The sequence below is a fragment of the Pinus tabuliformis genome, chromosome 6 (genome assembly GCF_031772625.1).
Source record: "Pinus tabuliformis cultivar Carrire ecotype Pingquan chromosome 6, CPIR1, whole genome shotgun sequence".
Lineage (NCBI taxonomy): Eukaryota > Viridiplantae > Streptophyta > Pinopsida > Pinales > Pinaceae > Pinus > Pinus tabuliformis.
In genome coordinates, this window is record NC_142292.1 from 1564455494 (window position 1) to 1564469673 (window position 14180).

At 33.4% G+C, this 14180-nt stretch overlaps 2 protein-coding genes across 2 annotated transcripts; both read right to left on the reverse strand.

The window, feature by feature from the left end:
- Window positions 1-3887: 3887 nt before the first annotated feature.
- Window positions 3888-6812, reverse strand: LOC149264729 (disease resistance protein UNI-like). The gene has a single exon (XM_089400575.1). The coding sequence runs from the start codon at window positions 6810-6812 to the stop codon at window positions 3888-3890; it is 2925 nt and encodes a 974-aa protein (XP_089256701.1).
- A 2694-nt stretch (window positions 6813-9506) lies between these two features.
- Window positions 9507-12728, reverse strand: LOC149264730 (putative disease resistance protein At1g61300). Its single transcript, XM_089400577.1, has one exon. The coding sequence runs from the start codon at window positions 12408-12410 to the stop codon at window positions 9507-9509; it is 2904 nt and encodes a 967-aa protein (XP_089256703.1). The 5' UTR covers window positions 12411-12728.
- Window positions 12729-14180: the final 1452 nt, after the last annotated feature.

The following is a 14180-nucleotide window of genomic DNA, read 5'->3' on the forward strand; positions in this document are numbered from 1 at the left end:
TATTAATTTTTTTCTCAAATTTAAATAATAATATTATTATAATATATCATACTTTAAAAGTTATAGAATCATTAAAATTTAATTATATTAAAAATTAATTAATTTTCTAAATTTATAACATTATTAATAAATTAAAAATATGTATATATAAATATGAAAATGTCGAAGACAAAAACATAAATAATAAATTGATGAAAAAATAGATTACATTTATTGATCATTGATCATAATACATAGAATTTTATAAATATCTATACACTTCTTGGAGGAAAAGGTAAAACTCTCCGTTCCAAAATTCACCGTTTCTGAAAATTTCTAATTCTATTCCTTGCCAATACTTTTCTATTCCTTGCCAATACTTTTCTAAAAGTATTTCTGTCCTGGTAGTAGACATGGTTACCACTTCTACATTTGGATTTGTTCTTTTGATTATTTCAAGATTCTCTGAAATTTTTGAACAACCATACAATCTTATACTATGAAGGCTTTTAAGATTCCAATAACCTTTTGGCAACATCATTAATGCTTCACACAACATTAATGTAAAATTTTCAAGTTTGGGCATTGCACCTTCTTGTAGCATTGGCAGCTCTTCTAATTCATCTAAATTAACCATTGAAAATGCCTTCAACATTGGGAATGCCCCCATCTCTGCAAATACTTTAGGAATCCTTTTTAACTTTGCACATCGTACAATATCTAATTTCCTTAACCCTCTTAGATTTTGTAAATGTGGAAGTTCTTCCAACATCTGACAGTCCCATAATTTAAGATGATTTAAATTTTGAAGTTGATAAAATATATTTTCCATTTTAACTATGTTAAAGCTCTCTAATGAAAACTTCTTCAACTTTGACATATGAGTAATATCTTCAGGTAAAAACGATGTGACGGTCTTCAATTGCAATGTTTCCGTCTGAAGCATCCTCCCTAAAATGCCCTCAAAAATTGTTTCTCCATTGTTCTCTAACCACAAATATTTCAGTTGTGTTAAATTCCCCATGTCGTTAATGGAAGCCGCTTTTTGACCTCTTTTAAACACTCGACGACTCCACTCTCTGCTAGAAACCGAGAGGTATTGCAAAGAAGTGATATTTTGTTTGTCAAGAAAGTTGTATATCTTTTGTTGTATGTAGGTGATATTTTGATGACAAGGAACAATGAGAGCTACATTTCATCCATAAAGAACGAATTGAGGAAAGGTTATGAAATGACATACTTGGGCTATGTTCACTACTATCTTGGAATTGAAGTAACTCAACATCCAAAGTTGATATTCCTCTCTTAGAAAAAGTACATTAGAGATGTGTTGAATAGGTTTGACATGGTTGAGTGCAATCATTTGACTACTCCAATGGAACAAAACTTAAATCTCACATCCACTGAAGGAAAATAATTTGAGGATGCAATGAAGTATAGACAACTCATAGGAAGTCTCAACTACCTAACTACTACCAAACCAGATATTTCATTTTTTGTTGGAATCCTCTCCAAGTTTATGCAAAATCCTTGTGAGGGTCATTGGTCTACTGCAAAAAGAGTTCTAAGGTATTTGAAGGGAACTCAAGACTTTGGATTTAAGTATACACAAGTGGGAGACTTCAGCTTGATTGGATACTTTGATTCAGAATTCGATGGAGATAAAGAAACTAGGGCATCTACATTAGGTTACGTTATGAGTCTTTGATCAGGATTCGTCTCTTGGAGGTCACGTAAACAATCAGTTCCACTAGATTCCACAACTGAGGAAAAATATGTGGCAACAGCTGAAGCAACAAAGGAAATTGTGTGGCTGAGGAAAATTCTAGAAGATTTGCAGGAAAAACAAGTGCATTCTACTCCTCTCATGATTGACAACACGTTTGCAATAAAGTTGGCCAAGAACCCAAAGTTCCATGATCGAACGACACGCATCAATACAAAATACCATCTGATTCGACATCATGTTGAGGCCAAGACAGTCCACCTACGCCATTTTTCCACAAACGATCATATTGCAGACATCTTCACCAAAGCGCTTGGAAGAGAAAAGTTTGAAAGATTCATAATGATGCTTGGACTCACCAACATCCCTTCAGATTAAGGGGGTGAATGTTGACCCCTAATCTTTGGGATTAGGTAAATCCATATAAATATTATAAAGAGAAAATAAAGAGAATTAGAAGACAAAGAGAAACTGGGAGATGAAACCAAGAGTCTCTCCATGTATATATCTATGATCCATCTTAATGCAAAGACACAATTTGATTTGAGGAGTTACCTCCTGACTTGACAAAAGCGAATAACCAAAATATTCGTAACTAAAATCAACCCAAATTTGTGAGCATTACACCTCCATATAACTAAACAACTACAAATTTATGGTTGTGCAACATTGTCATAACCCATTTTCAATTAATTTTTTTAATTAAATAGCAAAAATTTTCCATTATCCTATTGAAAAGTGTACATGAGCATAATCACCATTATGAGAAACAAAGAAAGCAAGATCTATAGAAATGGAGGTTGTCCTAGCTTTTTTGCCTTCATTTCCATGCACTCATAACTTATACTATTAATAGCATTTTTAAAAATCCAAAATTTTAATTAAAAAGCAATATCACCCGCATAAAACAATAATTTTACTTATATAGCATGTCTCAAGAATTTTTTTTGGGAAATTCAAATTTCAATTATCAAAATTTATTTGTATTTCACTTTTCTTTTTGAAAAATACCAAAAAAATAACATTACTCAAGTCATTTTCTTCTATTCTTTTATATATATTAAAAATATTATATAATTAATCTAAATAAAAATATTTTATTTTTATAAACTAAAAATAAAAATTCTAATTAAAATAAATATAATGTATAATTAAAATACACAAAATAAATTCATTTTATTAATATTTTATTAATTATTTATTGATTTTTTTTTCTAAATCTAAAATTTATATAATCATTAAAATTTGGTATTATAATATATGGTACTTTAAAATTTATACAATCATTAAAATTAAATTATATTAGAGATATTGATAACTCACTTAATTTTCTACATTTATAACATTATTAATGAATTGAAAAATATTTTTTTACCTTTTTTTAATGTGTTATTTAAATATAGAAATATTCAAAACCAAAACATAAATAATTAATCATACATAAATATTAATGAAAAAATAAATTACAATTATTAATTATGAAAAATAATACATAGAATTTTATAAATATCTATACTTTTTTAGAGGAAAAAGTAAAATACTCCCTCCCAAAATTCCCCATATCTCCTCACCAATACTTTTCTAAAAGTATTTTTGTTATGGTAATCAACATTGTTACCACTGTTAGCTAACTATTTTTTTTAAATTATATAAAAAATAACCTTTGTTACCACTGCTAGTTAACTATTTTTTTTAATTATATAAAAAATAACCTTCTTCGTGTCATTTTTTCAATTCTTTTGTATATACTAATTTTATTTATTTATTTAATCTAAATCAAATTAAAAATATAATTTTATAACAAATAAAATTTTGAAAAGATAAAAATTCTAATTAAAATAAATATAATGTATAATCAGATATATAAAATAATTAATTTGTATTAATATTTTTAATCTTTTATTAATTTTTTCTCAAATTTAAATAATAATATTATAATAATATATCATACTTTAAAATTTATAGAATCATTAAAATTAAATTGTATTAAAAATAATAATAATTAATTAATTTTCTAAATTTATAACATTATTAATAAATTAAAACTATCTATTTTTTCTCTTCAAATATGATACATAAATATGAAAATGTTGAAGACAAAAACATGAATAATAAGTCACATATAAATGTTGATAAAAAAATAAATTACATTTATTGATCATTGATCATAATACATAGAATCTTAGAAATATCTATATATTTCTTGGAGGAAAAGGTAAAACTCTCCGCTCCAAAATTCATTGTAAATATTTTGGCTCCAAAATTCACAGTATTTAAGAAACAAATCATAGTTTTGCCAATACTTTTCTAAAAGTATTTCTGTCTTGCTAGTAGACATGGTTACCACTTCCACATTTGGATTTGTTCTTTTGATTATTTCAAGATTCTCTGAAATTTTTGAACAACCATACAATCTTATACTATGAAGGCTTTTAAGATTCCAATAACCTTTTGGCAACATCATTAATGCTTCACACAACATTAATGTAAAATTTTCAAGTTTGGGCATTGCACCTTCCTGTAGCATTGGCAGCTCTTCTAATTCATCTAAATTAACCATTGAAAATGTCTTCAACATTGGGAATGCCCCCATCTCTCCAAATTCTTTAGGAATCCTTTTTAACTTCGCACATCGTACAATATCTAATTTCCTTAACCCTCTTAGATTTTGTAAATGTGGAAGTTCTTCCAACATCTGACAGTCCCATAATTGAAGATGATTTAAATTTTGAAGTTGATAAAATTTATTTTCCATTTTAACTATGTGAGAGCTCTCTAATGAAAACTTCTTCAACTTTGACATATTAGTAATATCTTCAGGTAAAAAAGCTGTGACGGTGATATTCAATTCCAATGTTTCCATCTGAAGCATCCTCCCTAAAATGCCCTCAAAAATTGTTTCTCCATTGTTCTCTAACCTTAAATATTTCAGTTGTGTTAAATTCCCCAGGTCGTTAATGGAAGCCGCTTTTTGACCTCTTTTAAACACTCGACGACTCCACGCACTGCTAGGAACCGAGAGGTATTGCAAAGAAGTGAGCTGTGATATGCCATGCGGCAGACATTGCAAATCGTCGCAACTTGCAAGCGCTAAATACTTTAGTGCTCTCAACTTACCAATGCCCGAAGGTAATTCTGTAATTCCAGAATCAGAAAGATTCAGGATTTGGAGATTTACAAGTTTGGAGACAGATGCTGGTAACCTTTTGATTGGTACATACAGTAATCTTAGGCATGCAAGTTGTTTCAAACAGCCAATACTTTCAGGCAATGATTGGATGGACGTACTACTCAAATCCAGAACCTTAAGAGAGATCATGCTCTCAATCACCCTTCTTGGAATTTCTCCCAAATCTCTGTTTCTATTCAATGTTAATGTGTAGATTTCTGGACCTCTGAAAGACTCTGGAGAAAAAGCCAACTGGTTGCCAGTCAACAAAATTCTAGTGCGTGCTAAACATTCATTTGCATCCAATGTTGTGAGACCCTTACCTACGCCACAGTAGAAGCTCTCTTGCTGCTCAGCAATTTGTATTCCCCAACTGCGCACAACGTCGTGCATCCTGAAATATTGCACGCACCCGTCAATATCTCTCACTGTCGGTTCAATCAAACAAAGCTCGGCTAATTTGTTGACGTAGATTCTTCCGATCTCGAATTGGTCGTGGCCACCCTGATCTTGCAGCAGTCCTTCTCCCAACAAAAACTCAGTGACGAGGTCAAGAGAAAGAATTAGGTCTTCCGGGAAGGCAGCAGCTATGTACAGAAAGCACAATTGGAGATTAATGTTGTAGTTGCCCAGTGCGTCATAACTAAACCTGAGGCAATCATAGACTTCGCTGTTGGCGTTTGACAACCTGTGGACTGCCAAGTCCCATTCTTGTGCATCAATAATGCCTGCCATTGCCCTCCCTACTGCTTTGATTGCCAAGGGAAGCCCTCCACACTTTGTACACACAACCCTCGCCTTTCCTTCGTCGATGTTTCCTGGCAGATTTCCACTGTTATGTGGAAAAGCATGATAAACAAACAGCCGCCAACTATCATCCTCCATCAAATCGCCTAATCTAATCAATGTGGACTTATCTGCATTAACTCCCATCTCCAGCAGCGTTTTCTGGTTCCTTGAACTCACAACAATTTTGGAGGTGGAATGGTCGGTTAGCCGGAGTAGACACAATTCCTCCAGCAATCTGCGACCCTCCTCCCATACATCATCCAGGAACAACGCAAACCTTTTTCCCTGCATACTCTCATGCAACCATATTTTTATAGCTTCTTCATTCATATTTTGATCTGGATTTATGTTTGCTTGCATGGCTATTTGGGAAGAGAGTTGATTCCTAAGATTTGTGAAAGATGGAGACTGCGAAACAGTCAGCCAAAGCAACAATCCATTGGAAAATAAATCCCTCACCTTTTTGCTATTGAAGACGGACTTCAGGAGGAGGGTTTTACCAGAACCGCCCTTGCCAAGCACGCCAATGCACGAAAAGGAAGACTCACCCTCTGCCTCCATCACTGACTTCTCTAGTGCTGCAAAGGCATTGTGTTGCCCCACGATAAGGGGTTCGTTGATGAAGAAACCTCTTGAAGCATCAGGTTGGGTGGGCGTTGCAGAAGTAGAGGCTCCAACTGGAGAGGCGCACAACTCTTCGATTCTTGCAAGTCTCTCTCGGAGCTCCTCATTTTGGAGCATGCTAATCAAAGGAACTGATTGGAGATGCTCTCTGATATCTGAAATCAAACGAGTAATCCTTCTACTCGTTTTATAACGAGAAATCACGTCATACTTAGCGATTGTACTGCATTGTTGCGCCATTGCTGATGCTGGTCGGAGAAGCGCATCCAGCTCCTTAAGCCATTTATTAACAGCTGAGGGTCTCAGCTTATTGTTGGTTTGAGGAATTGAGATTTTCTTGCTATTTAATTGCAAGCGATAGTGCTGGATCTCCTTCAACTTTGGCTCAATTTCCATTACCAGGCGCTTCAAATTGGCCAATTCTTTCTTGCAACGGAGAGCAATGTTAACGTGATGGATGATTTGGTGGATAGCCATGTCTATGCCCACACCAGTAAATCCAGATACGAAATCAGGATCACCCATGATTAAAAAAATATGTTCAACTCCCTTGATAGCACAAAATAACAAAGCCCCAGAACTGTGAATATCAAGATTGAGAAATCTCAAAATGAAAAATTCTCTCCAGCAAATGAAATCCTCAACCAATATTAACACTACAAGAGCAGAGCCTTGTGGAAGGGAACCAGAAATTATGTAACTAAAAACCAACCCGGGATTGTGAACACTAATGCTGAACTTTTGTAACCGATAACTCTGATACATAGATAGATAGATAGGACCAAAGAATTGCACACTTATAGTTGTGCAGCAGCGTCATAGTTAGTTTTTGTCATTTCAATAATAATAAAAAAAAAGATTCTTTCATTCTTTTTCCAAGGATGTGAAAGAGCATGATGCAACGAAGTATAGACAACTCATAGGAAGTCTCAACTACCTAACCACTACAAGACCAGATATTTCATTTTTTGTTGGAATCCTCTCCAGGTTTATGAAAAATCCTTGTGAGGGTCATTGGTCTGCTGCAAAAAGAGTTCTAAGGCACTTGAAGGGAACTCAAGGCTTTGGACTTAAGTATACACAAGTGGGAGACTTCAACTTGATTGGATACTTTGATTCAAAATTCGATGGAGATAAAGAAACTGGGGTATCTACTTCAGGTTATGTTATGAGTCTTTGATCAAGAGTCGTCTCTTAGAGGTCACACAAACAATCAGTTCCACCAGATTCCACAAATGAGGCAAAATATATGGCAACAGCTGAAGCAACAAAGGAAATTGTGTGGCTAAGGAAAATTCTAGAAGATTTGCAGGAAAAACAAGTGCATTCAACTCCTCTCATGATTGACAACACTTCTGCAATAAATTTGGCCAAGAACCCAAAGTTCCATGATCGAACGAAGCACATCAATACAAAATACCATTTGATTCGACATCATGTTGAGGCCAAGACAGTCCACCTACACCATTTTTCCACAAACGAGCATATTGCAGACATCTTCACCAAAGCGCTTGGAAGAGAAAAGTTTGAAAGATTTAGAATGATGCTTGGACTCACCAACATCCCTTCATATTAAGGGGGTGAATGTTGACACCTAATCTTTGGGATTAGGTAAATCCATGTAAATATTGTAAATAGAAAATAAAGAGAATTAGAAGACAAAGAGACACTGGGAGATGAAACCGAGAGTCTCTCCATGTATATATCTATGATCCATCTTAATGCAAAGACACAATTTGATTTGAGGAGTTACCTCCTGACACAAAAGCGAATAACCAAAATTTTCGTAACTAAAATCAACCCAAATTTGTGAGCATTACACCTCCATATAACTAAACAACTTCAAATTTATGGTTGTGCAACATTGTCATAACCCATTTTCAATTAATTTTTTTAATTAAATAGCGAAAATTTTCCATTGTCTTATTGAAAAGTGTACATAAACATAATCACCATTATGAGAAACAAAGAAAGCAAGATCTGTAGTCCTAGCTTTTTTGCCTTCATTTCCATGCACTCATAACTTATACTATTAATCGCATTTTTAAAAATCCAAAATTTTAATTAAAAAGCAATATCACTAGCATAAAACAATGATTTTACTTATATAGCATGTCTCAAGATTTTTTTTTTGGAAATTCAAATTTCAATTATCAAAATTTATTTGTATTTCACTTTTCTTTTTGAAAAATACCAAAAAAATAACATTACTCAAGTCATTTTCTTCTATTCTTTTATATATATTAAAAATATTATATAATTAATCTAAATAAAATATTTTATTTTTATAAAATAAAATAAAAATTCTAATTATATTTAATAATGTATAATTAAAATACATAAAATATATTCATTTTATTAATATTTTTTAATTATTTATTGATTTTTTTTCTAAATCTAAATAATAATACCATTTTAATATATGGTACTTTAAAATTTATACAATCATTAAAATTAAATTATATTAGAGATATTGATAACTCAGTTAATTTTCTACATTTATAATATTATTAATGAATTGAAAAATATTTTTTCCTTTTTTATGTGTTATTTAAATATAGAAATGTTCAAAACAAAAACATAAATAATTAATCATATATAAATATTAATAAAAAAATAAATTACAATTATTAATCATGAATTATAATACATGGAATTAATTATATATATATATGGAAAAAGTAAAATTCTCCATCCCAAAATTCACCATATCTCCTCACCAATACTTTTCTAAAATAACTAACTATTTTTTTTAAATAATATAAAAAGAAGGTCTTTGTGTCATTTTTTTCTATTCTGTTGTATATACTAATTTTATTTAATCTAAATCAAATTAAAAATATACTTTTATAAAAAATAAAAATTCTAATTAAAATAAATATAATATATAATTAAGATATAAAAAATAAATATTTTTTATTAATATTTTTTAATTATTTATTAATTTTTTCTAAATTTAAATAATAATACCATTATCATATATCATATTTTATAATTTATACAATCATTAAAATTAAGTTGTATTAAAGATATTGATAATTAATTATTTTTTTAATTTATAACATTATTAATAAATTAAAAATATCTATTTTTTCTCTTCACATATGATACATAAATATGAAAATATTGAAGACAAAAACATGAATAATAAGTCACATATAAATGTTAATAAGAAAAATAGATTACATTTATTGATCATTGATCATAATACATAGAATTTTAGAAATATGAATATATTTCTTGGAGGAAAAGGTAAAACTCTCCGTTCCAAAATTCATTATAGTTAAAATAATCATCTTTTTGGGAATACTTTTCAAAAAGTATTTCTGTACTGGTAGTGGACATTGTTACCACTTCTACATTTGGATTTGTTCTTTTGATTATTTCAAGATTCTCTGGAAATTTTGAACAACCATACAATCTTATACTATGAAGGCTTTTAAGATTCCAATAATCTTTTGGCATCATTAATGCTTCACAAAGCATCAATGTAAAATTTTCAAGTTTGGGCATTGCACCTTCTTGTAGCATTGGCAACTCTTCTAATTCATCTAACTTAACCATTGAAAATGTCTTCAACATAGGAAATGCCCCCATCTCTCCAAATTCTTTAGGAATCCTTTTTAACTTCGGACATTCTACAATATCTAATTTCCTTAACCCTCTAAGATTTTGCAAATGTGGAAGTTCTTCCAACATATGACAGTTACATAATTTAAGATGATTTAAATTTTGAAACCGATAAAATTTATTTTCCATTTTAACTATGTGAGAGCTCTGTAATGAAAACTTCTTCAACTTTGACATATTAGTAATATCTTCAGGTAAAAAAGCTGTGAAGCTGATCTTCAAGTGCAATGTTTCCATCTGAAGCATCCTCCCTAAAATGCCCTCACAAATTGTTTCTCCATTGTTCTCTAACCATAAATATTTGAGTTGTGTTAAATTCCCCAGGTCGTTAATGGAAGCCGCTTTTTGACCTCTTTTAAACACTCGACGACTCCACGCACTCCTAGAAACCATGAGGTATTGCAAAGAAGTGAGCTGTGATATGCCATGCGGCACACATTGCAAATCGTCACACTTTGCAATGGTTAAATACTTCAGTGCTCTCAACTTATGAATGCCCCACGGTAATTCTGTAATTCCAGACCGATAAAGATCAAGGATTTGGAGATTTACAAGTTTGGAGACAGATGCTGGTAACCTTTTGATTGGCACGTACACTAATCTTAGGCATGCAAGTTGTTTCAAACCGCCAATACTTTCAGGCAATGATTGGATGGACGTGCGACTCAAATCCAGAACCTTAAGAGAGATCATGCTCTCAATCACCCTTCTTGGAATTTCTCCCAAATCTCTGTTTCTATTCAATGTTAATGTGTAGATTTCTGGAGCTCTGAAAGACTCTGGAAGAAAAGCCAACTGGTTGCCAGTCAACAAAATTCTAGTGCGTGCTAAACATTCATTTGCATCCAATGTTGTGAGACCCTTACCTGCGCCACAGTAGAAGCTCTCTTGCTGCTCAGCAATTTGTATTCCCCAACTGCGCACAACGTCGTGCATCCTGAAATATTGCACGGATCCATCAATGTCTCTCACTGTCGGTTCAATCAAACAACGGTCTGCTAAATTGTTGAGGTAGATTCTTCCGATGTGGAATTGGTCGTGGCCAGCCTGATCTTGCAGCAGCCCTTCTCCCAACCACAAGATACTGATGAGCTCTACCAAAATAATTTGGTCTTCCTCGAAGGCAGCAGCTAAGTACAGAAAGCACAATTGGAGATTAATGTTGCAGTTGCCCAGTGCGTCGTAACTCAACCTGAGGCAATCATAGACAGGTTGAAGGTCTTGCCTGTTGGCGTTCGACAACCTGTGGACTGCCAAGTCCCATTCTTGTGCATCAATAATTCCTGCCATTGCCCTCCCTACTGCTTTGATTGCCAAGGGAAGCCCTCCACACTTTGTACACACAACCCTCGCCTTTCCTTCGTCGATGTTTGCTGGCAGATTTCCATTGTTATGTGGAAATGCATGATAAACAAACAGCCTCCAACTATCATCCTCGACCAAATCGCGTAATGTAATCAATGTGGACTTATCTGCATTAACTCCCATCTCCAGCAGCGTTTTCTGGTTCCTTGAACTCACAACAATTTTGGAGGTGGAATGGTCGGCTAGCCGGAGTAGACCCAATTCCTCTAGCAATCTGCCACCCTCCTCCCATACATCATCCAAGAACAACGCAAACCTTTTGCCCTGCATACTCTCATGCAACCATATTTTTATAGCTTCCTCATTCATATTTTGATCTGGATTTATGTTTGCTTGCATGGCTATTTGGGAAGAGAGTTGATTCCTAAGATTTGTGAAAGATGGAGACTGCGAAACAGTCAGCCAAAGCAACAATCCATTGGAAAATAAATCCCTCACCTTTTCGCTATTGAAGACGGTCTTGAGGAGGAGTGTTTTACCAGAACCGCCCTTGCCAAGCACGCCAATGCACGAAAAGGAAGACTCACCCTCTGCCTCCATCACTGACTTCTCTAGTGCTGCAAAGACATTGTGTTGCCCCACGATAAGGGGTTCGTTGATGAAGAAACCTCTTGAAGCATCAGGTTGGATGGACGTTGCAGAAGTAGAGGCTGAAACTGGAGAGGCGTGCAACTCTTCGATTCTTGAAAGTCTCTCTAGGAGCTCCTCATTTTGGAGCATGCTAATCAAAGGAACTGATTGGAGATGCTTTCTGATATCTGAAATCAAACGAGTAATCCTTCTACTCATTCTATGACGAGAAATCACGTCATACTTAGCGATTGTACTGCATTGTTGCGCCATCGCTGATGCTGGTCGGAGAAGCGCATCCAGCTCCTTAAGCCATTTATTAACAGCCGAGGGTCTCAGCTTATTGTTGCTTTGAGGAATTGAGATTTTCTTGCTATTTAATTGCAAGCGATAGTGCTGGATCTCCTTCAACTTTGGCTCAATTTCCATTACCAGGCGCTTCAGATTGGCCAATTCTTTCTGGCAACGGAGAGCACTGTTAACGCGATGGATGATTTGGTGGATAGCCATGTTTATGCCCACACCAATAAATCCAGATACGAAACCAGGATCACCCATGATAAAAAAATATGTTCAACTCCCTTGATAGCACAAAATAACAAAGCCCCAGAACTGTGAATATCAAGATTGAGAAATCTCAAAATGAAAAATTCTCTCCAGCAAATGAAAGCCTCAACCAATATTAACACTACAAGAGCAGAGCCTTGTGGAAGGGAAGCAGAAATTATGTAAGTAAAAACCAACCGGGGATTGTGAACACTAATGCTGAACTTTTGTAACCGATACATAGATAGATAGGACCAAAGAATTGCACACTTACAGTTGTGCAGCAGCGTCATAGTTAGTTTTTGTCATTTCGATTTTGAAAAAAAGGATTCTTTCATTCTTTTTCCAAGGATCATGATCGCCATTATAGCAAACAGTGAAAACGAGATTCGTGACAGCTTGTGCTGTAATGAATAATGAGGGCCCTTCCAGCTCCCCATGCTTTCTTTTCTATGATGTGAACCACAGAAATCTTCCTTCAATTGTTTATCACTTATTCTATTATTTTTGTTTATCACTTATTCTATTATTTTTCTTTGACCAATTTTTGTTACGATGCGGGAGTGACGATAAGTTTGTGTTTGATAATTTACACAGAAATTTCAAAAAACACTGAATCTAGTTATATATATTCACACCACATTTTAAAGGAAATAGTCTATAATGCGACTTTTTGAAAGCTTTTCCGGCGGGTTTTTCTGGTCGAAATCCGGCAGGAATTTATTGGAATCGCAAGTTTGATAGCTAGTTTCTGCACAATGAAAGCGTCTCAGGGGTTTTCGAGGGAGCTGAATCCAAATATGCAGTTAAAAAACCATTTTAACTGCAACAAATTAAGATTTAACCTCAATTTCTTCAACCGGATTCCGTCACCGGAATCTCCAAAAAATCACATTATAGACAACTCCATTTTAAAGTACAACAATCAATTCATGGTTATCTTTTTTAACCCCAAGAATCAGTTAAAGAAGAGCAGCATAATGAGATTCCATTACCATCGGCCCCACTTTCATACATCAATGACGATGGAACAGGAGCAAAGTTTCAATTTCACCGAACTCAAAGGGATGGATAACTTTCATCATAGGAACTTTGATAATTTTCTTTTCCTCACTTTAAAGAAAGTTCCAACTTTGTTAATTTTCTTTTCCTCACTTTAAAAGAAAGTTCCGGGAATTTTCTCTGCCAAAAGGAAAGGACAGATAATATTGAGGGCCCTTCCTTCTTCCCCTGCCTTATCTGAATGATGTGAACGAGAACACTCTTCTTTTGAACGAAAGCAAAGGTAATGCTTTTTTATAGATTTTGTTTAGATTTGATAGAGATTTTCTCGCCAAAAGGAAAGGACAGATAATTTTGACGGTCCTTCTTGCTCCCCTTGCCTTATTCTGAATGACTGTTCTTTTGAACGAAAACAAAGGTAATGCTTTTTTATAGATTTTGTTAGATTTGATAGAGATTTTCTTGGAATGATAAGTTTTGAATTTATTAATATTTTTTAAATTATTAAATTCAATTATATATTTAAAAATACATTTAAAAAGAAAATCACAATTTTTTACAATAACCTATACTAAAAAAAATTATCGCCACATTTTAATGCCGATTATGTTTTTTTTCCCTTAAAGTTATGGAAATTCCAGCTATATTTTGAAAAAATCTAGCAAGGTTTTTTGTGAATCTATATAAAAGTTGTCAAACTTCATAATTTTAGGTGCCTTAGAGGTGTTTGATGGTGCTAAATCTATTTCCACCATCAAAAACATGATTCAAACACTCCCT

Coding starts and splice junctions, on each gene's coding strand:
- LOC149264729 (XM_089400575.1), bottom strand. CDS start 6,812: ATGGGTGATCCTGATTTCGTATCTGGATTTACTGGTGTGGGCATAGAC.
- LOC149264730 (XM_089400577.1), bottom strand. CDS start 12,410: ATGGGTGATCCTGGTTTCGTATCTGGATTTATTGGTGTGGGCATAAAC.